The sequence below is a fragment of the Neophocaena asiaeorientalis genome, unplaced genomic scaffold (genome assembly GCF_003031525.2).
Source record: "Neophocaena asiaeorientalis asiaeorientalis breed wild unplaced genomic scaffold, Neophocaena_asiaeorientalis_V1.1 scaffold198, whole genome shotgun sequence".
Lineage (NCBI taxonomy): Eukaryota > Metazoa > Chordata > Mammalia > Artiodactyla > Phocoenidae > Neophocaena > Neophocaena asiaeorientalis.
In genome coordinates this window covers 7,117,976-7,141,421 of record NW_020175221.1, presented here as the reverse complement: position 1 = coordinate 7,141,421, position 23,446 = coordinate 7,117,976, and the positions used below count along the sequence as shown (strand labels likewise).

Genomic DNA, 23,446 nt, shown 5'->3' with positions numbered 1-23,446 from the left:
TATTAGTTGAGATGGCTGTTTAGCTCATTAATTTTGAGTTCTTTTTTTTTTTTGAGTTCCTTTTTTTTTGTATAAAAATTTAAGTTCTGATATATGTCATTTTTATCATACAATTCTAAGTATTTCTAAAGTTCCATTGTAATTTTTTTCTTTGCGCTATGTTATATAGAAGTGTTTTAGAAATACATTTCCAAATGTAAGAGGATTTTAATCAAGTTTTTTTGGTATTTAATAATTTCTAATTTTTTTAAATTGAAGTATACTTGAGTTATAATACCATATTAGTTTCAGGTATATAACAGTGATTTGATTTTTTTTGGGTTACACACCATACAAAGTTAATATAAGACATTGACTGTATTCCCTGTGCTATACATTACATCCCTGTAACTTATTTATTTTATAACTGGTAGTTCGTACCTCTTAATCCCCTTCACCTATTTCGTACCTTCCCCCACCCCTCTCCCATCTGGCAAACCACTATTTGTTTTCTGTATCTGTTACTCTTTTCTGTTTTGTGTATTTGTTTGCTTGTTTTGTTTTTTAGATTTCACATATAAGTGAAAATATACAGTATTTGTCTTTCTTTTGGTAACTTCCAAATTGATTGCATTGCAATTAGAGAATTTTGTGTATATGATACTGATTTTTGAAATTGTTGAATTTGCATTTTGGCCTTCCATGTGGCCAGTTTTTATGAACATTCTATTGTTGAATGTCAACTTCTTTAATGTTTTTAGTTCTGTGAGTGTGCACAGTGTTCTGTGAATGACTGTAATTTACCTGTTCTCCTTTGATTTTTTTTTTTTTGGCTATTATAGACAATGCTTATAAAAACATCTTTGTGTGTATCTGTTACCATCTGAGTATATCCACAGGGAAAATCATACTAGTATACTTCCAAAAAGTATTTTCTTTTAAAATCAGGATCAAGATTGATCCAGTTTATAGTTTCAATATTGTATATGATTTGTGCTTGTTTCGCTATGTCCTTGATTAGTCTCAGTATTAGCAAACTGTTTTCCAGTCAGTTGTGGTTGAGAAAATTATATCCTTTTTTTGATTTCCAATTTCTTTAATTATGAGTGAGAGACAATTTTTTTTTCTTTCTTTCTTTTGGAGAGCTACCTATTCTTATTCATAGCCCATTTTTCTACTAGGCTTTTCATCTTTCTTAGTGCTATATAAAATTCTTCCTTTACCATGTGGATGGCACTTTGAGAAGGTTTAAAGTTTGCTTACCACCAAGGTATTTTTTTTGTTATTTTGACTTGCTTCAAATGGTATTTGCTTTAGAAATGGATGATGGATCTTCTCGAAGAGATCATTTCATGAGAAGCAGATTTGCTGCTGGGAGGAGTTTGGGAAACAGGGGTAAGTATCTTTCCTTAATCTTCTGTTAAATAGTTTTGAATAGTGGAATGAATAGAGGCCTTTATGGCTGTTTAGTGCAAGGTAAAATCTTTTATAACTTAGTGTACAGTAGACTTTGTTGGGATAATGAGTTTTTTTTTTTTTTTTTGATGTCTGTTATTTTTTGCTGCTTTACTTTTTTTGTGTGTGGTACGTGGGCCTCTTACTGCCACAGCCTCTCCCGCTGCAGAGCACATGCTCCGGACGTGCAGGCCCAGCGGCTATGGCTCACGGGCCCAGCTGCTCTGCGGCACGTGGGATCCTCCCAGACCGGGGCACGAACCCGTGTCCCCTGCATTGGCAGGCAGACTCTCAACCACTGCGCCACCATGGAAGCCCGCTGCTTTACTTTTTTTAAGATAGTAGGCAGTAGTTAAATTGATTAGATAGATTGGTTAAAGAGAGTTGCTTCCCAGAGCTTCTTCAGGTGTTGGTGATTATTGTTCCCAACAATTGGCATGGGAGGAATGTTTGTAAAAGCTCCAAAGATTATGGTGTGAACGACTTCTTTCTTAAGTTTTATATTTCTCAAGAAGAGGAAGTATGGAAAGCAGTTCTGTTAGCTCATTAATATTAAGAGGTTGTTTTCCAAAAATTGGAATTTTTTGTTGTTACTTTTAGAACAACCAGTGCTAGGTATGACAGATAATGACCCAGCAAAATACCTTCCTCCAGTCCATTTGATATTAAAATGCTGAAAATATTCTGCACTATGTTTTATTATAGTGCAACAAAATATTTATTATTAGAACCTCAAATTAAATGGTCATATGGATTTTTAAATAAATTTATTTCTTTTATGGGATGCCGTAAGCTAGGGTTAATTGGCAGTTTTAAATATACATGACACTTATTTTTGAATTTATTATTATTTTTTGAAAAACGTCAATCCTTCTAGATATTTTTATTCATTGGAAACTAAAGGTTGATTCGTGTATTTCATTTGCCATTTGGAAAATTTAATATTTTTAGATACAGTTAACATAAATGTAAACTTTTATGTTTTGACATGTTTCTGCTACTAATGGAAATAATTTATTTGTTAAATATGCCTATATACATTTTGGTTTTTAAGCCTGCATATTAAGTAAGAGTCGTTGATGATTTGGAGCATGTAGTTGTGCTAAGAGGTTGAAGTGTGGGTTTTGTTTGCTACTATACTACTAAGATTAGAAATACAAATACCTTGATATTATACTCAGGGAACTATTTAATATTTAGATATATTTTAAAATCCTAATTTAGAATGGGTTATAATACTTTTTGATGAAGACTTCTAAACATTGTTGAATAAAGCCTTTTTAAATGAGGAAGCCTTCACTGAGAGAGACTTTACTATAAATTGTTAATTCCATATGTTGTAGGTTGAAATACATTAAATTTCTGATCAAAACTCTTTGTAAATGTTAATACTTTAAAAAGTTATCTTTGAAAAGAATCTGAAAAAGAATAAACATATGTGTATGTATAACTGAATCACTTTGCTGTACACCTGAAACTAATACATTATAAATCATCTGTACTCCAATAAAATTAAAAGAAAAAAAGAAAAAAAAGTTATCTTTAATACTACCTATAATCCTGGAAATTCATAGAAGACCCATGAGTATAACCCCTTTCCCGAATGATCCATTTAACATTTTCGCTATTTTCAATCTCTGTGATATTCTCAGAACTTGCATATCTAGTCACATGGTTTTGAAATTGACTCTTAATTGCTTAACATATATATTGATTAGCTTTTTATCTTCTGTGAAGTATGGCCCAAAAAGCCTTAACTTCCTGAATCACACATTCTTTAGAATCTGATGAAAATACTGATAGTTGCATATATGCAATTTTGCATTTGGCATTAGGAGTTTCACAGATCCCTTAACTCCTCTGCACTAGGATATTACAGATGGAGGTAAGACAGTTTATGAGGATCACAAGATAATGATAGTTATCCCAATGATAGTTTGAAGTGGCAGTTTATGCTGTTTTGGATGTCTGTTCTAAGTTTTTGTTTTAAATACTTGTGCTGCTTGCCATAGCAACTCTGCCCTCAAAATTCTTAATTTAGTGGTAGAGAAACACATGGAAAGAAATATTGCTAAAAAAGAGATACACATAGTGTGCTGTGGGAATGTGACTGAAGGATTGACTATGGCTGGAGGACTGAAGGAGGACTTCACTGAAGAGGTGGCTTTTGAGCCCGGCTTTTGAAGAGTGAAAAGAATTTTGCTAGGAAAAATAAGAAAGCAGGGAATGTCATGCTGAAGGAACAGCATGTAGGAAGGTAGAAGATATTAGAAGTTCACAATGTGGAGTATGGGAAGTTGTTTTATGAATTAAAATGTTGGGTGTTCAGAGCCTTGTAGTGGGGGATAAAGCTAATAAGGCTGATATGAGGACATACTGTGGAGGGGTGGGAGGTAAAGGGGAGTGGTATTCATAGCATTTTTTTCTTTATTATGTAGTCCCTTCCTAATTTTAATTTTAAAAAGTGGAAAGACTGAGAGCGACTGAAGTACTAGAAAACTGAATAAGTAACAGAATAATTACAGGACAGCAGTGTAAAATTTTCAGTAGCAATGACTTTCACATAGGGGTATAATGTAAATAGCTATCAGGGTGAGGTTTCAATATATAGAAAATCAGAGTTGAATTTCTTGATAAAAGGTCACTAGTAAAATAACACCTAGTAGACAGTTGTATTTCACCAGTAGTATATTTGTTTTTACTTTGGTGTAATTTAATGATTTTAAAAAGTTGCAGGTGTATTTTATCTTTATAAGTTCCTGTACTACTCTCTCCCTGTCTTTGGGAGTTCCCTTAACCCACAGATTCATTTAATTCCTAGTTATTGATGGCACACTTGATTTTGTATGTTGAAGAGTTTTAACACTCTCTGAACTTTTTCAGATCCTGGTGAGTCTAATACAAGAGAGAATACATCCACAGTGGGTGGCTTTAGAGTTGGAAGGAGTTTTGGAAACAGAGGTAACCTGCTTATGATATCTTACAATCAAAACTTAAGTGACCCCAAGTTTTATAGTCTTTGAATTCTGTTTCCCTTTAATATACATAGAAAGTGTGTGCCTTTCCCAAGACTTTATGGCGATCACAAGGGAGTGCTTTCACTTTCCTAGTCATAGTTTAGAGCAGCAGTTGCTGCTTTGGATGTGTCTGCTACTCTATTTCGCTTTTTTTTTTTCTTTTTAATAGCCATGCTCCTTGCTGCAACATCTCTTCAAATTGATTTACCCCACAGGTGAACCCCAGTTCTTTTCTACTATACTCATGACTTGCTTTCCCTGCTCCCACAAGCAAGAGATCTATCTTATACTTCCAAAGGTGAATCTGAGTCGCCATCTTTACTTGAGCAAAGAACCAGTAGAAGCTTTGAAATTACATTTTTTTCCCATAAAAACTGTAAAGTAGAACTTAGGTAAGAGTTTAAGATCGAGACCAGTAGTGTGTAGGTGGAAGACTTTCTCAAGCATTTTGGAGACCCAGCACTTGACTTTTCTGGGAGAGGTGTATGGAGGGGAAGGGGCAATTGTAGAGGGCAGTAGAACGTAATCCTTTTCTGAACCAACTTCAAAGATTGCAAATGTTTAAATGAATAAAATAACTCAAAATTCAAGTTTTGTGATATATAGTCTTTTTGTAGGGATTATCTTTATTTTGAAATTACATATCTGTTCAAGGAAAAAGTGTCATCCAATCATATATTGAGGCCAAAGGGTACTTATTTTTTATATGCTAATTGGGTATTAAATTTCCAAGAGGTTTAATGCTGGAGGGTATATAGGTTTGTTGAACCTGAGATGTTAAATGACTTGATATGTAGACATTTTGCATATATATATTTTTTTTAATTTATTTTTTATTTATTTACTTTTGGCTGTGTTGGGTCTTCACTGCTGTGCAGGCTTTCTCTAGTTGCAGCGAGCGGGGATTACTCTTCGTTGCGGAGCATGGGCTCTAGGCGTGCGGACTTCAGTAGTCGTGGCACGCGGGCTCAGTAGTTGTGGCTCGCGGGCTCTAGAGCACCGGTTCAGTAGTTGTGGCACACAGGCTTAGTTGCTCCGCGGCATGTGGGATCTTCCCTGACCAGGGCTCGAACCCGTGTTCCCTGCCTTGGCAGACGGATTCTTAACTACTGTGCCACCAGGGAAGTCCCTGCATATAAATTTAACATCTGTCAAACAGTAACTGATTGGTCTCTGTAGTACCAAAGCCATAATTTAATGTATTTTATTATTTAGGTTAGATACTAATTGATAGGCATTGCATATTGACATTAGTTTTTTTTTGCGATATGTGGGCCTCTCACTGTTGTGGCCCCTCCCGCTGCGGAGCATAGGCTCCGGACGCGCAGGCTCAGCGGCCATGGCTCACGGGCCCGGCCGTTCCGCAGCATGTGGGATCTTCCTGGACCGGGGCACGAACCTGTGTCCCCTGCATCGGCAGGCGGACTGTCAACCACTGCGCCACCAGGGAAGCCCTGACATTAGTTTTAACTTACATTATTCCCTGAGTATCTCTGCAGTAAAGATCATTTTATTAAGGCTCAAATTTTTAAAATTTTATAAAATATTTTGATGGATGCTTTTAAAATGAATTTTAGAGATATATCTATATGCTCCAGAGATGCATAAATCTGGAGATACAAGTTTTTATTAAATGAGAAATTTGAAAGCAGAGCTTGATGAAAGATTGTTTCTTTAAAATTTTATAAACAAAAAGAAGTTGGCAGAATTTCCTTGTTATTGAGAAGGGGAAAATTATTGAATATTGGATTATAATTTAGTTGTATTGTCCTCCAGCAGATGAAGAGATTACAAGTTAATTTATAAAGTTTAAAAAGTTTTTATATTTTGAATAGAAAGTACATAGTGGTTATAGTGATATATATACACACACACAGCCATGTACATATAGAGGAATATATGACATTTGAGGTAATATAAGATTGGTTGGTATTTTATAAACTGACACAGGAAGAAGTTGTCATACAATGTGTATGAATTCTCATTCACTATTTATATATACAGTTTATGTGGTTTATACTGTTTTAAAGGGGCATCAAAACTAGAAGTCCCTGTAAAGAGAGTGTTTCTTTGTTTCTATGTTTCTCTTTCTCTTTTTCTTTCTTTCTTCTACAAAGGTATAGGTAATTGTTGTTTTCAGAAATGTGCAAGTTTAATTTTATATTTTTTGTAGGTTTTTCAAATAACAAGTTTGAAGAAGGTGATAGCTCTGGTTTCTGGAGAGGTAAGTTCATTGTTTTCTGTAGTGACTTTAAGAATTTAGTGTCCAGAGTACATGCTAAAGAGAAACTAAGATTAATTATCTTAGTCTGTTCCAGTTCTATTTTATTTAAACCCGTTTTATAAAGCAGCTATAGCCAGAGCCTTAACCAAGAGTTCAGCCATCCTAATTTGGCCTATTGTCACCTGCCTTAATTAATCTATAAAGTGCAACTTTTGAATGCTGTGCTTCCTTAAGAAAAAGAGGATAGTAGAAAGAGCAAGTCAAGAATCAGAATTTCAATAAAGATGTAAAAAAAAAAAAAAGAATAGCTAAAACAATTTGTGAAGGAAGATTAAAACAGGAGGAATTAATCTACCCAATTTCAAGATTTTGCAGTAATGATGGAGGGTAGATACATAGATCAATGGAATGGAATAGAGAACCCAGAAATAGACTGACATAAATGCATTTAACTTGTTTTTGATAGCAGTGCAAAAGGTATCAAGGAAGAATAGACTTCTCAAAAAATGGTACTGAAACAGTTGGACATCCCTCAATAAAAACAAACAAACAAAAAATGAACCTTAACCTAAACCTCCACACCTTACATAAAAATTAAGTCAAAATGGATCATAATCTTAAATGTAAAAGCAGGACATTTTTAGAAAAATAGAAAATCTTTGGCATCTAGAACTAGCTGAATAATTCTTAGACTTGACACTGCAGGTATGATCAATAAAAGCAAAAACTGATAAATTGAATCTCATCAAAATGAGTTAAAAATGCTTCATAGAAGATCCTTTTAAGTGGATGAAAACTAAAATTACACAGTGGGAAAACATATTTGAAAATCCCATATGAGACAAATGACTTGTATCTATACTATACAAAGAACTCTCCAAACAACTTTAAAAAAATCCAACTAGAAAATAGGCAGAAGACAGGAACAGATATTTCATGGAAGAGAATATACACATGGCAAAGAAGCACATGAAAAGATGCTCAACATCATTAGCCATTGGGGAAATGCAAATTAAGACCATTATGAGATATCAGAGAATAACTAAAATTAAAGTATAGTGACAACATCAAATGCTGGTGAGTACTATAAAAATTATATCACATCACTGGTGGGAAAATAAAATGGTTTTAGCCTGAAAAAAAAAATGAATCAGAATTCCAGTTTCATATATAAATATAGTTTGAGACATGTAGGTCTTTATTCAGATTCATGAGACTGTGGATCACTGCTGAAATCAAAGACGTTTCTGTCAAAGGTACTGACACTCTGGTTTGGAGGAATACAGAGAATGATGAGAATAGAGTAATGTTACCATAAGGTAGACTACAATAATTAACATTACTTTTCCAGGAGAGCCTGGTTGAGTAGATTTGGGTGAGGCCCTGGAACCTGTATTTAAAAAGCATCCCTGGTGACTCTGATGCCTCTTTTGTTTGGTAACCACTGATCTATGGAATCTTTATAACATAATACACTTTGGAGTTCCAGACTTTGTTTCATGTCCCTGCTCTGCTATCTGCTAGTTGAATAACATAGAGCAAGTTGCTTAATTTCTCAGAGCCACAATTTCCTCTTCTGTAGAATGGAGACCATTCATTTTATAGCTTGTTAGGCACACTAAATGAGAATGTGTGTAAAAGCACAAAGCTTAGTCCCAGACACATACATGGTAACCAGTAAATGTCATCTATCTTCATTAAATATTTGAAACTTGATCTTAACTGTGATTCTCAAAATCAAAACCAAACCTAGACCTGATCACCTTAAAACCCTTTTGGAACATGGTGGGGTTTTAATATATCAGTTAAGACTGCTTCTCCAAACTACTGTCAGTCTCATTCTCCCTGCTTTTGTCTGCTTTTTCTCCTATCCTGTTTTAATGAAAACGTGTGTAACAAACTAATATTTGAGAGAAGAAAAACATCACCATTTTTATCCTTTTCCATTTCTCCTTGTCCTAGTTTTCCAACTTTTAATTAGTATTCAAGATCATTTCTACTCACCAAAGACATTCCTTCCTCCCCAGTTGACTCTTTAGTGATGAGCCAGAGTGCTTTTGAGCACAAATTCCAATTTCTCACAGCACTTGAGAGAACTTCTGTCCTCCAAAATGGTCTACTTTCTTCCTTTGATCTATTTACTTCTTTTTTTTTAACATCTTTATTGGAGTATAATTGCTTTACAATGGTGTGTTCGTTTCTGCTTTATAACAAAGTGAATCAGTTATACATATACATATGTTCCCATATCTCTTCCCTCTTGTCCCTCCCCCCCACCCTTCCTTTCCTTATTTACTTCTATTCTCAGTTTTAGTTCGCCTAAACTAAAAAACTGTGTATATTCCTAAAAATTTCTTTCACTCTCACAGTTGTTGGCAAGCCCAGGAGCAGGTTTTGCTATCATTATAGAAGCTTTTTCTCTGCACACAGATGTATAGAGTGTTTTGTGGTTATTTTCTCTGCAATCTCATGTCCCCTAGCTGGTATAGTATAGCGATAAGGAGCTCAGACACCTTGGATTTGAGACCCAGATGCTCCTCCTGTCAGTTGTATTATCTTAAAAAATTCTGTATTTCTTTTTCTCTGTTTATAATTTGAGGATAATACCCACCTTGTAAGGTTTTTGTGAGGACTTAAAAAGTTAAAACAGACTTCATTTAGAGCAGTGCCAGACAGATACTAAGTTCTATTTGTTGTTATTACTATTATTTTTATATAATTAATAGATTATAACTGATCTTGGGATCATCGTCTCATTTTTGTTTGTGCTTGGCTTTATTTTTTAAGCTACAGAAATTATTTTTTTAATTTTGAAATCATTTGACTCAAAAGAAGTTTCGAAAATAGTACAGAGGGTTTCCTCCACCCTTCTTCTAATGTAATTGTACCCTTCACCCAACTGCTAATGTCATCAGCCTATTTTAATTCCCAGTGTGGTAAAAATAGCTTTGGGCTTGTTTCAGAACAGTTGGCCAAAGATTATATGAGACCTTTTTCTCCTTGTCAGGCCCCAGATTAATTCATAGGCTTTTTTTTTTTCTGTAAGGCAATAAATATTAGCTAACATCATCATTATTCCAGAATTATTATTCCAAGAATCTTTCCAAAATTCTTTCTTTACTGTTCAGCACGCTTGTCATATTATATCTTGCTTCTAAGAAAGTTGTCTTGATGTTAGATGGCTCTTCAGGAATATTTGTCAGTTGTTGATGTCAGCTCAAATAGGAGCCTGCAACAAGAGCTCTGGGCCATTGTTTATTACAAAACAATATTAATTGAGTAGATTAGTACTTTTGCACAGAAACTTAACTGATAGCTTCTCATCTGTTCAGCCATTTGTGTCATCACTGGGACCTAAAGTTCTCAGGTGCTAAACGTTAGTGATATGTACAAAGATCCCTTGAAACCATCTCAGTATTTCCCAAACATGGCTTTTTTGGAATCTTCTAGAAAGCTTAAAGTTATTACTAAAAGTTATAATTTTTTAATTTAGAAAAATCATTCCTTGCCGTCACTCTGCACGTTCAAAATAAACATCTCTGGGGGTGGGCTCTTTCCAACTTACTAATAATTTTTAGGCAGCCTTCAGTGTAGTGATCCTCATACCACTATTTAGAAACCCTGGTAACGTTACTTGATAATGTCACTAAAAACAGAAAACCAGGATATCCCCCAATTTCTCCATTAAGATGAATGGGAGAAAGTTTGCATATATTAAAAAAACACTGACATCTCAGATTTATTAAGAAAGGCCAGTTACAGAAATAATGACATTATAAGAAGAATAGTCATGCATTTCTGAGGTCCCCACTACTTAATGGTTAGATATTTCTCAAACTGTTTCTAGTTAAACTGATATTTACGAAATTATTTTTTGGCTGTGCTCAGAATTTGACAAATTACACGCTTAACATTTAATATTTAGATATATTAGGTGATTTGTATAGGGAATTGACTGAGTAATGTCTTTGTATTTCTGTGGTTACAATTACTTTAAAAATTAAAATGTTCATATTTTAACTTATAAAGATTTTTATTTTTTCTTACTAATTTCTCTTGTGACAGTGCTATTCCTTAGATGCTACATTAATGTAAATACTAAAGTAATTATTTAGATGCTATTCACATGTTAAATTTTTATTCAAGAGTCTAACAATGACCGTGAAGATAATCAAACACGGAACAGAGGGTTTTCCAAGAGAGGCGGTAAGGACCATGTTTTGGAACAATTTGTACTTAAGACAGAGATACGAAACTGAAAACTACATTCCTTTTTATGGCTGAATACTACTATTCCATTGTATGTGTACTTTTTTTTTTTTTTTTTTGTGGTACGCGGACCTCTCACTGTTGTGGCCTCTCCTGTACTTTTTAAAATCCATTCATCTGTTGATGTACACTTGGGTTTCTTACTACTTTTGGCTGTTTTAAATAATGCTTCTGTGAACATTAATATACAGTTATCTGTTTGAGTCGCTGTTTTTGCATTTTTGGGGTATATGTCTAGAAGTGGAATTGCCAGGGAATGGGACTGTGGTAAGTTAAAATATGCCACAAAATCACTGCTCTTACTAAAAAAAAAATGTTCCTTGGGTTGATGCAAGTCCTTGTTGAATTTTCAGTTGGGAAAATGTTAATTCTGACAGTTTTTTCAATTTTTTTTCTTCTTTGGAGTAGCAGCATTTGGAGTCCCTTACTTTGCCATTTTCATTGATATCAGTGATACATACCATTTAATAGTTTTCATTTTGTTTGCTGGTGTATAGAAATACAATTAACTTTTGTATATTGAAGGTTCAGTAACCTCACTAAACTTATGGTAAGTACTTTTTCTTTCCATGGATTGTGGAAATACCGTTAATGGTGCAGTTGTGGCAACTTTGAGTGTTTTACAACTGTCATTTTTTCCTTTTAGTCATTTTTAGTTTTTATTCCCAAAGCAAGTAGCAGGTTTTTAAAATACTGTAGTATATCTATTTATACTAATGAAGTTGAACTTTTATAGGTCACATACAGCGTTTCTTTTTAGTAACTATCTGTTAATGGCTTAAAATATTAAAGTCATTGAATTATGCAAGACTTGAATTAACTTGGCCACCATGTCCCCGGTATTTCTTTCTTGTTGTTTTGTGTTGTTTTTGTGTGTATGTTTTAATATTATAGGCTGTCAAGATGGAAATGATTCAGAAGCTTCAGGGTCATCCAGAAGAGGTGGAAGAGGTATTTTCCGAGGTTGCTGTGGAGGATTTGTTCTAGGAAGTCCAAGTTAGTGGTGGATTGCAAATAGTGTGTTCATTTATTACGAAAGAAATGATAAAAAATAATACTTATCATATAAGGTTGTTATGATGATTATATGAGAATAGTTAAGCATAGTGGTTGGTACATAATCACTTATATTGTATAAAATATTATTTTTTAGACACATGTAATTCCTTACAGGTTAAGTGGGAATATATGAATCTTTTTACCAGTGTGTGTGACTCATTTCTTTAATATTACATACTGTGAAGCATTTTAGAGCTTTGATAAAGATGGCTGACCTTACAAATAGGTGGCCTTCTCTGTGGCTCTGCGTCCCATTATACTTCTTTTATACCAATGTGGCTTTCTAAATTCTACCAGTCATCATTCCTTGGTGCTAAGGTATTGTTTTCGGAAGTCACTGTTGGAATGCATTTGTCACTTAACAGAGGAGGACAGAATAGTGGAAGCTAAAAACATAAATTGTAATAATGATTTAATAGATGTATAGTGGATTAGTGAATTGTCACTTTAAAAAAAGTGAAGGGATCTGGAGGGTTGCTCTTCAGGACTGATAAAGTTTGATTTGGGAACTGTGGGTGCAAGGGGTGCTTTTCTGGAGAATAAGCAGTGAGATTATGTAATGTGAAATTTCTGGGGGCAGTAACCGTGCTATTTTTCAGAGGTAATTTAACTTTTGCTTATATCATATTTTGGTGTAGTATTGACCCTAACTACTTTTATAAAATAATTTTAATAAAATAAAAATTTTAAGGAAGTAATTTGTAATTGAAGGAAATAATTTGTGGAGAAATCCTTTTGTGTGCTTCTTAGAAAAATACTGTGATTCCTGTTAAATTTAAATTATTCTGCATCTTTTTAAATTATGGCACCATAAGTTGATTTTTTTTCTTTGCTGCATGATTTAAAAGCTTCTTAAAAGTAACATAATCTAAATTTATTATCTGTAAATCTAGATAGCAAATATGAACAAGATGAGGGGACCCAGCACACTGGTGGCATTTTTGGCTCTAGAAGATTAGCATTAACTGGTGTAGGTGAGAAATAGAATTTATTACTGAATATTAATCATTCACATTTGCTTTTAGCTCTAGGATTAATAAACCTAATATATATGTTTAAGTGTACTAGATTGGCTCATGATTTTCTCTGCTTTTTAGATTTGTAGGCAAAAATACATGGACAGTTTTGCCTCCCTTACAAAGTTTGTGCTCTGTGAATTATTTCTTCTTTCTTATCTACCAGTTAATTTGAGTTATAAATTATACTTTTAATTAGAGGAAGGAAAATGAAGTTTGCTTTGATTTCAAAGAAAGGATTCTGAGCTAGGGGATTTGAGGAGAAAGTGAAAAAAAGGAACATAATTATTGACAAAAAATGTTGAAATGTGGATAAATAAACTGTGGTACTAAAAAGAAATGAGCTATTAAGGTATGAAAAGACATAGAGGAACCTTAAATATGTATTCCTGAGTGAAAGAAGCCAATCTGAAAAGGCTACATACTGTATGATTCCAGCTATATGAAATTCAGGAAAAGGCAAAACTACAAGAAGAAGGGTGAAAAAAATAGGTGGTTGCTAGGGGTTGGGGGAAGGGATGAATAGGCAGAGCACTGAGGATTTTTAGGGCAGTGAAGTTACTTTGTATGATACTGTAATGGTGGAGACATGCCATTATACATTTGTCCAAACATAAAGAATGTATAATACCAGGAGTGAACTGTAATGTAAATGATGGACTTTGGGTGATTATGATGTGTCAGTGTAGGTTCATCAATTGTAACAAATTACCTCTTTGGTGGAGGATGTTGATAATGGGGGGAGGCCATGCAGGTGTGGGGATAGGAGGTATATGGGACATCTCTGTACTTTCTGCTTAATTTTTCTGTGAACCTAAAACTGCCCTAAAAAAAATGAAGTCTTTAAACAACATGTTCAAATGAGAAAAAGGTTTAAGTATAGAATTAAGAGATGGGTGGATTAAGGGACTAGAATCCTGAGTAATTACTCAGTATTTGAAAAGAAATAGCTATATGGTTTATGTGCTTGAGGAGGAGCTGTGATTTCTCTAAATCTTCTGTAAAACAATGCCTTACAGGTAAGGGTGACACTTATCAAAGCAGAAGTGGTAGTGGAAGTGGACGAGGTGAGTTCTTATCTGGTTTACCTGTAAGTGGTTAAAATTACTGTAATCGAAGCTTAATTTTTGAAGTTAAAGGTAACTGTTGCTGCTTTTATACACTTTGTGGAGTATGCATTTGCACAGCCAGTTTTGGGGAGTTGTTTACTACTACTCTTTAATCCAACAGTTCTGTTATAGGAATTACATACTGTAGGTGTATGCTCAATACATGTAAAAGTGTGTTCACTGCAGCTTCATTTATAATAAGTAAAAACTGAAAATCACCTAAAAACTCATCAGTCTGTTTAATAAATGATATAACCATAAAATGGGAGATACCATGCAGATGTTAAAGATTGAGATGTAATCTATATGTATAAATTCTTATTAAAATAATGTTTTTTCTTATGAGATAGTTATTTGGCTTGGCATAGGGGATAAAGAAAGTTCAGTATAGATGATTTTATACTATGAAAAAATTTTTCAGAGTTAAAAATATTTAAATGTCACATAAAAGTTGAAATGTTTTCCAGACTAGTAAAACCATAAAGCTTGTTTGATGCCTCTGAAAAATTCTTAGTGATCATTATTAGTCCCCACTTCCTTCCTTTGGATTCTTGGATTCTCCACTATAGAAAAAGATTACTAATGGCTAAACCGTATCTTCTACAAATGCTCAGATGTTGTTTGAAAAAGGATTTCAAGACCTATGGACATACAGGACAAGAAAATTAGCTCACATGTAAAGATGCTATATCTAGTTAGCCTTTCAAATCTAATGCAGTCCTTGTTCTTTTTTTGTGGTAGTACCTGAAAGTGGCACAATAGATGACTCCTTGTCTAAAGATCAGAAAGATAGTGTATAGAAAAGAGTCAACACGGCAGACCTGACTGCTGTTCTTTGAAAGTCCTGCTTATAAGGTTGGACCTTACCTGGCTTCTGAGAACTTGGATTTAGGGTTCTCACCACTCTTAACTGGTGTGAGTGGCTCACTGTGCCTAAACAGTTTGTACAACTGTGTGGTTTATGCCGAATACCTGCTTTTCTTCTGGGAGTCTGGAAGTTTGGTACATGCCAGGCAGAAGGTTCCTGCATTATCAGCACCTCATAAGAACCCTGGATATTGAACCTCTAATGGGCTTCTCTGGTAGACAGCATTTCCAACATGTTGTCACAACTTGTCCTGTGTGATACCAGTGGGAGAGACTCTTGAAAGCTTGGTTGCCTGGTTTTCTCTGGACTTTTCCCCGTACACCTTTTTCCTTTGCTGATTTTGCTCCCTATCCTTTCTATGTAATAAGTCACAGCCATGGTTATGACTATATTCTGAGTCCTAGCAAATCATAGAACCTATGGGTTGTAGTGGGGACATCCCAACAAAGATGGATTTTTAGTTCCTTTTAGAAAATATATTCCTTTGCTGAGGAATATAGGGATTAGGAAAGAGACATAACAGTTTAAACAAAAGAATACTAATATGTTATAACAGTGTAATCTGCATAAAATCAGCATGTTGAATGCTAAGGAAACAAAATGTTCAGGGTTCTATTTATCTTAGTTGTCTCAAGTATTATTTGTACGAAGGGACTTTATGCATTTTCAGAACTTTTTGAAGATAAGCAATGAAAAGAAAAATGTGCATAGTCTTGTATCTTGTATCTTGACTGTATCTTGTGGATTTCTTTAATAGGTGGTTACAAAGGTTTAAATGAAGAAATAATTACAGGCTCTGGAAAGAGTAAGTTTTACTTTAGATAAGGTATTTGATTTTTATAGTGAGCATTCTTTTACCCTTCGATTTTTAAAAACATTTATCTGTTTTTCAATTTGATTCCTTTTAAGATTCTTGGAAGTCAGAAGCTAAAGGAGGAGAAAGTGGTGACACTCAAGGTATATTAATTTTTGTGTGATCCACATGAATGTATATTGCATTTTAATACAAATACAGAATATTTAAAAACAGAGCTAATTTTTTAAAATTTGAAGTGAAAACTTTAATGGTAAACATTGGGAATTACTACAGTATTTAAAATTTGAGTTTGTCAGTTTTTGTATGTTTTCCCTCTTATTTTTATTCTAGTCCTTGTAATGTAAATTTTCTTTTTAAATTCTAAGGACCAAAAGTGACCTACATACCACCTCCTCCACCTGAGGATGAGAACTCCATCTTTGCACATTATCAGACAGGCATAAACTTTGACAAATATGATGCTATTCTTGTAGAAGTATCTGGACATGATGTACCACCAGCAATTCTGGTCAGTGTAATAATTGTTTCTATAATGACTGTGTAGCAAACTTCGGTTTTTAAAAACTTAGTGCATTTCTTTAAGTTGGTATTAAAGAATACAAAAATTTTGTCTTATTCTCTAATGTCTTAGGTTGGAAATTTAGAACCATGACTACCATCTACATTAGAATTAATTGCTATGTTGAAAGGGAGGGTACTATATTTCCTCCCCACCTCCCCAAACCAGGATGAGAACTTTATTTAAATTCACTAAAAAGGATACTTTTCCTAGAGATCAAGATTTCTGCTTCCTAAGTGTGTGAGAAAGTGTGTCTTAGGGGAGTGGTTTTCTAAAGAGTGGGGGAGCCCAGAGTCCCTTGTTGGTAATGAACCATTTTTACTGATTAGAGTTATTTGTATCTCACAGGTTTTAAGGGGACAGAAAAGAGTTTCTAGAACCACTGTCTATACGGAATATTCCTTAATTCTATCAAGTAATAACATACAGGTTCTGGATACTACTTTTGAGTGGGGGCATATTTGTAAAGTTAACATAGTATATAAAGTGGAATTAACAACTTGAAACTAATTCAAATAGAATATGTTTATGGAATGACCTGTATATGATATATGGAATTTAATCACTGCCACCTGCTTTTTTTTAGACTTTTGAAGAAGCTAATCTTTGTCAGACACTGAATAGCAACATTGCTAAAGCTGGTTATACTAAGCTTACTCCTGTGCAAAAATACAGTATTCCTATTATACTAGGAGGAAGAGATTTGATGGCTTGTGCTCAGACAGGGTCTGGAAAGACTGTAAGTCACTTTCCTGCATGTATTCTGTCCCATATTCAAACTGCTACTTTTTGAACTTTGGTTCTTCCCAAGTAGAAGATTTCAGTGAACTGTCATAAATATTCATGTGTGTTTGCTTCTGATTTCTGGTTTTATTGAGGTTTGTGTGCTTCTGAAGAAAGAATTTTGAACTATTTCCAGAGTAGTTCATAGATTTTTAATCTCTAAGTGTGGTCAGCTTTTTCTGTGCAACATAATATCTAAAACAAAATGATTGAGGGTCAAAGCACCAAAGTTTATAAGCCACAGAGAAAGGTAAAAAATAATTTATGTAATACAGCTGATACAGTTTTGGAGTCAAGAGAATGAGAAATAGCTGTAGGTATTGTACCTGATCCTTAGTATGAAGTGACCTCCGGTTATGCTAATTCTAAAAGAACTGATGGGACCAGGTTGGTCTTAGGACTAAACTGTGGGGTTTGTCTATTAAATAGGGTTCCATGAGATGAGTATTAAAGACTGTCATTTCCAGGATGATAGACTCTTGGTTCATACTGTATTAGTCTTAAAAAGCCTCCATAGTAGAGTTGAAGGGAAAATAAGTGAGTTGTATAATACAGCAGCTGTTGTGTGACTTACATGTGGTTTTGGAGGTAGATTTTAGTGTCTTATTTTTTAGTGAGAAAACTATAGCACAAAATTTCTTGCCACATGTAACTTTAATAAGGGTGATATGTTTAGTAATCCAAATGAATGATTTCCCAAGTTTTGCTCTGCTCGTGGACCACTTATGTCATGCATTCTGATAATTTTATTTCTACCCCAAAGGGAGTCATTTAGAATGAATGCTGCATGCTGCATTAACCTCTAAAAATAAGTTTATTTAGAATCTGTGGCAGTGCTTTTTAAAAAAAGAACAAAAGATATTTTCATAGGGTAGATTAACATTATCAGACATTTTATATTGTATAATATGAGCATGAAGACCTAAATGTTAAAAACTCATGGAAATAAAAATAGTTTTCCTTTCTCATCTTAAATTTACCAAAAAGATGAAAGAAGAAGCTAAAGGATATGAAGACATGAGGAATAGGTTGCCATAGGGAGAAGGATGATGCACTATACATTTGTAAATTATGGAATTTAACTTCTAGGCAGCTTTTCTCTTGCCAATTTTGGCTCATATGATGCGTGATGGAGTAACTGCCAGTCGTTTTAAAGAGCTGCAGGAACCAGAGTGTATTATTGTCGCACCAACCCGAGAATTGATCAGTCAGATCTATTTGGAAGCCAGAAAATTTTCTTTTGGGTAAGTACATCTAGAATGCCACTCACAAACAAGTTTTTCTTTAGAGAATTTTCTTACTTATTTTGGGAAGAACACAGTGCATGAATAAGAATGCACTCATGTAATTGATTGAAATTTACTTTTTCATAATCTTGTTTATGGAATCTCTTTATTTTAAAAAGAAACATTCTTATTAAAAATTAGATGATAATAGAAATAGATAAGACAATAGTGAACATATTGATGTGTCTTCTGGTAGTTTTTAAATGTATGTTTAAAAAATGAACTTAGGGTGTTCCTAATAATTTTCTGTTCTTTTACACGTAACTTAATAAAATGGATAACTGCTTATTTAACAACCAGACCTAATTTTTAATGACTTTAAGATTGCCCATGTGTATGTATTTTATTTCTCTATTTTGGGGGATTTAGGTTGTTTCTAATTTGGAGCTACTATAAATAAAAATAATTCTTGCTGTAATGAACAGCTTGCTATATAAATTTTTTCTACTTTTATGTTTTAAGTATTTTTATAAATTTAATGTTAAAGAATATGGACTTATTTTAAAGCTTGCCTTCTACCAACAGTATATGAGAATGCCACTTTCACTACACACTTTGCCAGTATTTGGTATTAGTTATTTGTTGCTGCTTACCTTAAAACCTAGTTGCTCAAAACAATAAATATTATCGGGTTTCCCTGGTGGTGCAGTGGTTGAGAGTCCGCCGATGCAGGGGACACGGGTTCGTGCCCTGGTCTGGGAAGATCCCACATGCCGCGGAGCGGCTGAGCCCGTGAGCCATGGCTGCTGAGCCTGCTGAGCCATGGCTGCTGAGCCTGTGCTCTGCAACGGGAGAGGCCACAACAGTGAGAGGCCTGCGTACTGTAAAAACAAACAAACAAAACAAAACAAAAAAACCAATAAATATTATCTTACAGTTTCTGAGGGTTAGGAATTGCGGAACAGTTTAGCTAGGTGTTTCTGACTTGGGATCACTTATGAGGTTGCAGACAAGATGTCAGCTAGGATTGCAGTCATCTGAAGGTTTGACTGGATCTCTGTGTAAGGATGCTTGATTGTCCTTAGGAAATGACAACTGGCTTCCCTTAGATTGAGTGGTCAATGAGAAAGAGCAAGGAGGAGGTTGCTATGACTTTTATAAAACAGTTGCAGTCACTTTGGCCATATTCTGTTAGTTACTAAGCAAGTCAGTAAGTCTAGCCCAAACTCAGGACGGGCTATGTATTTTGCTAGAACTAGTGCAAAATGAAAATGCAGGGTCCTTTGTTTAAAAATTATGAATTTTAAGCAGCAAATATAGAGCATTAAACCAAGCACAGGGCTCTTCTAAGCTTGAGACCCTGTATAACTGCACAGGTTGTACACCTATGAAGCCAGCCTTGTACACACCTATGGAGGAGCGGAGTTAGGATCTATATTTAAAGGAAGGAGTATTGAAGAATTTGTGTACATATTTTAAAACCACCATAGGTATCTTCATTTTTTTTTTCATTTATTTGCTTATTGAGAGGTTGAACGCTTTATACATTTTCTTTTGTGAATTATGTATTTGTTATCTACCAGTTTATCTATTGGGATATTAGTGTTTTTCTTTACAATTTTTTAGAGTTTTCTCTGTATAGAAGCTTAACCTTTTATTTTGTATAAATCAGTTTATTTAAAATGAGAGTAGAAAAAATTAAAATTATTAAAATCCCTTTAATGTCAAGCTTGACAGATCTTTTGGAAAAAGTAGGTGTACATTGCTTATACCAGTGTTTATTTCTTGCTGATCCCCATGTAGTATGTTGCTCATCAGTCTTTTATTTTTACTTTTTTTTTAAAAGCTTTTCCAGTAAATTTTTAAAAAGTTTTACTTATTTATTTTATTTTTGGCTGTGTTGGGTCTTCATTGCTGTGCGCGGGCTTTCTCTAGTTGTGGCGAGCGGGGGCTACTCTTTGTTGTGGTGTGCGGGCTTCTTATCGTGGTGGCTTCTCTTTTTGCAGAGCACGGGCTCCAGGCGCGCAGGCTCCAGTAGTTGTGGTGTGTGGGCTCTAGAGCACAGGCTCAGTAGTTGTGCTGCATGGGCTTAGTTGCTCTGTGGCCTGTGGGATCTTCCTGGACCAGGGCTCAAACCCATGTCCTCTGCATTGGTAGGCAGGTTCTTAACCACTGTGCTACCAGGGAAGTCCCAACTTCAGGCTTTTAAATCAAGTAAAAGATAACAGTTTTCTTTTTTAAAAAGCGAAAGCATATGTATGATAAATTCAGATAATTATGCACAAAATGAATATTAGTACATGGATATTTGTTGGAACATTTTTGTGGCAAAAAACTGAAAAGTATCAATGTTTGTCTTTAATTCTCCTCTTCAGAGTTTACACACTATTAACAGTTTATGTGAATTATTGTAGAAATAGCTGGTGCACATGTATGCACTTTAATTCTCTCAACAAATGGTGGCATACTAAGCTTGTTGTCACCCTGTTTTTTAAAAGTGGTGTATGTTGGAGCTAATGCTTACTCTAGAACTGTACTCCTTTTTATGAATGCACAGTATTCCTTTGTATGGGTGGGCTATAATTTAAAGTCTTTTATTGTTAGACAATTAGATAGGTTTTAATCTTTTGATACTAAAAATAATGTTAGTAGTGAATATTATTTTACAGTCATCTTTACCCATGTGTGGGGACACATCTGAAGGGAAAATTCCTAGATGTGAATTTATTGGGAAAAAGATATGTTTTAAAATTTTAATAGAGACTAAAATTGTGAAAGGTGTTGTATCAGTTTATCCTCCTGAGTGCCAGTTTCCCTATGCCCTGGATAACGTGGTATTATCATACTTGAGGGAAAATGTCGTTAGTCTTCATTTATTTTGCTTTTAAAAGTAATGTTGAACTTAAAGTGTTTAAAAACCTTGTATTTTCTATGAACCATTTGTTCATGTTTTTGGCTTATTGTGTGAGTGTTGGTCATGTTTATCATTGTTTTTGAAGAGCCCTTTATCAGACAGGTTGCAAATATTTTTTTCTCACAGCTTTTCAGCTTCTTGGAAGAATTTAATATTTTAAAAATTATGTTGAGTGTATTAGCTTTTCCTTTATGGATTTCATTTTACATCTTGTTAGAAACAAATGGCTAATTTTCAAGTAACTAGAAAGCGACATTTACTTTTATTGTTAATAGGACTTGTGTAAGAGCTGTTGCTATATATGGGGGAACCCAGTTGGGGCATTCCATTCGACAAATAGTACAAGGCTGTAATATATTATGTGCTACTCCTGGGAGACTGATGGATATCATACGTAAAGAAAAGGTAGGCTCTAGAGGGATAACAAAGTTGTGGTATTGATTAATAATTTTTTTTGTTTGGGGAAGAGAGAGATTGGTATAAAGATACATATATTTATTACAGCACCATTTATATATTAGGCCCCCATCAGATGCTTTGAATGCATTCTCATATAAATCTTAAAATAATGAAAATAGGAGGTAAATAGTATTTTCCATTTTATACTTGGGAAAACAAGCTTAGTGAGATTATGTAATTTATTTTAAACCTCTCAGTTAGCTCTAGTAAGTGATAGAGCTAGGGTTAGAATCTGGATCTGATTCCAGAATCTGTATCCTATACCCCACTACACTGGGAGAGAAATGTAATAAGTGCTTTTATCTAGTTTCATATATGTCTTGATGAAATAAATTTTTTTTCCTGAAAGAAAGCCTTTGTGGCATCAGTAATTTTGTCTTCTGTTTTAGGTGTGGGAGTGATATTATCCAGGACTATTAATTTTCTGTCTTCAGAAAGAGATTTTAGGGCTATGTATTTCTTTTTGGTATTCACATACCACAGTATTACATCTCTGTATCAATATTTTGAGTTCACTGTCATGACTCTGATCTGCTTTTTTAAGGCCCTTCTCTAAAGGGATTGTTCAAAACATGCTGTTTCTGCATAAAGGGACTTTTCTTAGGATACTTATTAAGAGTATCCAGAGAAATCCACCTTGATTAAACATCTTCCCTGGGGTACCAAAATAACTTGTTTTCTTTTTGCAAATGTGTGTCTGTTTTTAGCACTAAGTATCCATGATAGGTTAGAAAAGTTTCCCAGTTGTTCCTGAGTGATTAGAGAATGGGGGATTTATTAAGGGTTTAAAGGAGTTAGAAATGAGTTTAGCAGTTACAAGACATTTGAATATGTCATGCTGTTAAGAAATTTTATTTCTTACATTAAAGAGTCTGACTTTATCAGATAATATAGTCTAGATCTGTGCTGTCCAATACAGTAGTCACTAGCTACATGTGGCTATTTAAATGTCAAAGTGATATAAAATTAAAAATTCATTTCTTCAGGCACACTAGCTACATTTCAAGTGCTTATTAGCTGCATGTGGCTACTGGCTAACAGTGAAGATACAGAATTTTTAAGTAATTACAGAAAGGTGTATTGTGTAGTACTGATCTAGATGTTTTGGTTTCTTTCTTATAAAATGTTTTATAACATAAGGCAAAATTGAGAACTGAAATGAACACTGATAGTAGTACCTAAACATAACAGTTCTCTTCATTTTATGCATTTATTTCTAATCTTCATCCTTAAGAATATATTAATAGTTGGAGTTGTAGAGAATATTTTAGTTTAGTACATTAACTAGTATGCATTCTCTGCCCTCACCCTTGAAAATATCCTTAAAGATTGGTCTCAGACAAGTCAAATATATAGTTTTGGATGAAGCTGATCGCATGCTGGATATGGGTTTTGGACCAGAAATGAAGAAGTTAATTTCCTGCCCAGGAATGCCATCAAAGGAACAGCGTCAGACCCTTATGTTTAGCGCAACTTTTCCAGAAGAAATTCAAAGGTAAATTTTTTCTTCTTAAAAGTAGTTGCTATGTACTTGATGCTTTTATAGCAGGAGAAATACTGTGAATATCTTATTTTTGAGAGATTTACTTCATTTAATCCTAAATTTAAGATTGTAACATAGGTAGTTTAGAAGTATTTCCAGGAAGTTTACCCTATTTTTCATTGTTTCTTACCTTAATTCCTGGCTTTACA

At 34.2% G+C, this 23,446-nt stretch overlaps 1 protein-coding gene across 1 annotated transcript in view; it reads left to right on the top strand.

Moving 5' to 3' along the window:
- Positions 1-23,446, top strand: part of DDX4 (DEAD-box helicase 4) — a 62,804-nt gene that overhangs the window by 24,520 nt on the left and 14,838 nt on the right. The window contains exons 4-17 of the mRNA XM_024765378.1: positions 1,297-1,374; positions 4,318-4,395; positions 6,625-6,675; positions 10,822-10,881; positions 11,839-11,940; positions 12,897-12,977; positions 14,039-14,086; positions 15,754-15,801; positions 15,906-15,953; positions 16,179-16,321; positions 16,959-17,111; positions 18,245-18,399; positions 21,571-21,700; positions 23,083-23,249. Coding sequence (XP_024621146.1) covers positions 1,297-1,374; positions 4,318-4,395; positions 6,625-6,675; positions 10,822-10,881; positions 11,839-11,940; positions 12,897-12,977; positions 14,039-14,086; positions 15,754-15,801; positions 15,906-15,953; positions 16,179-16,321; positions 16,959-17,111; positions 18,245-18,399; positions 21,571-21,700; positions 23,083-23,249 — 1,342 coding nt within the window. The remainder of the gene's footprint in view (positions 1-1,296; positions 1,375-4,317; positions 4,396-6,624; positions 6,676-10,821; positions 10,882-11,838; positions 11,941-12,896; positions 12,978-14,038; positions 14,087-15,753; positions 15,802-15,905; positions 15,954-16,178; positions 16,322-16,958; positions 17,112-18,244; positions 18,400-21,570; positions 21,701-23,082; positions 23,250-23,446) is intronic.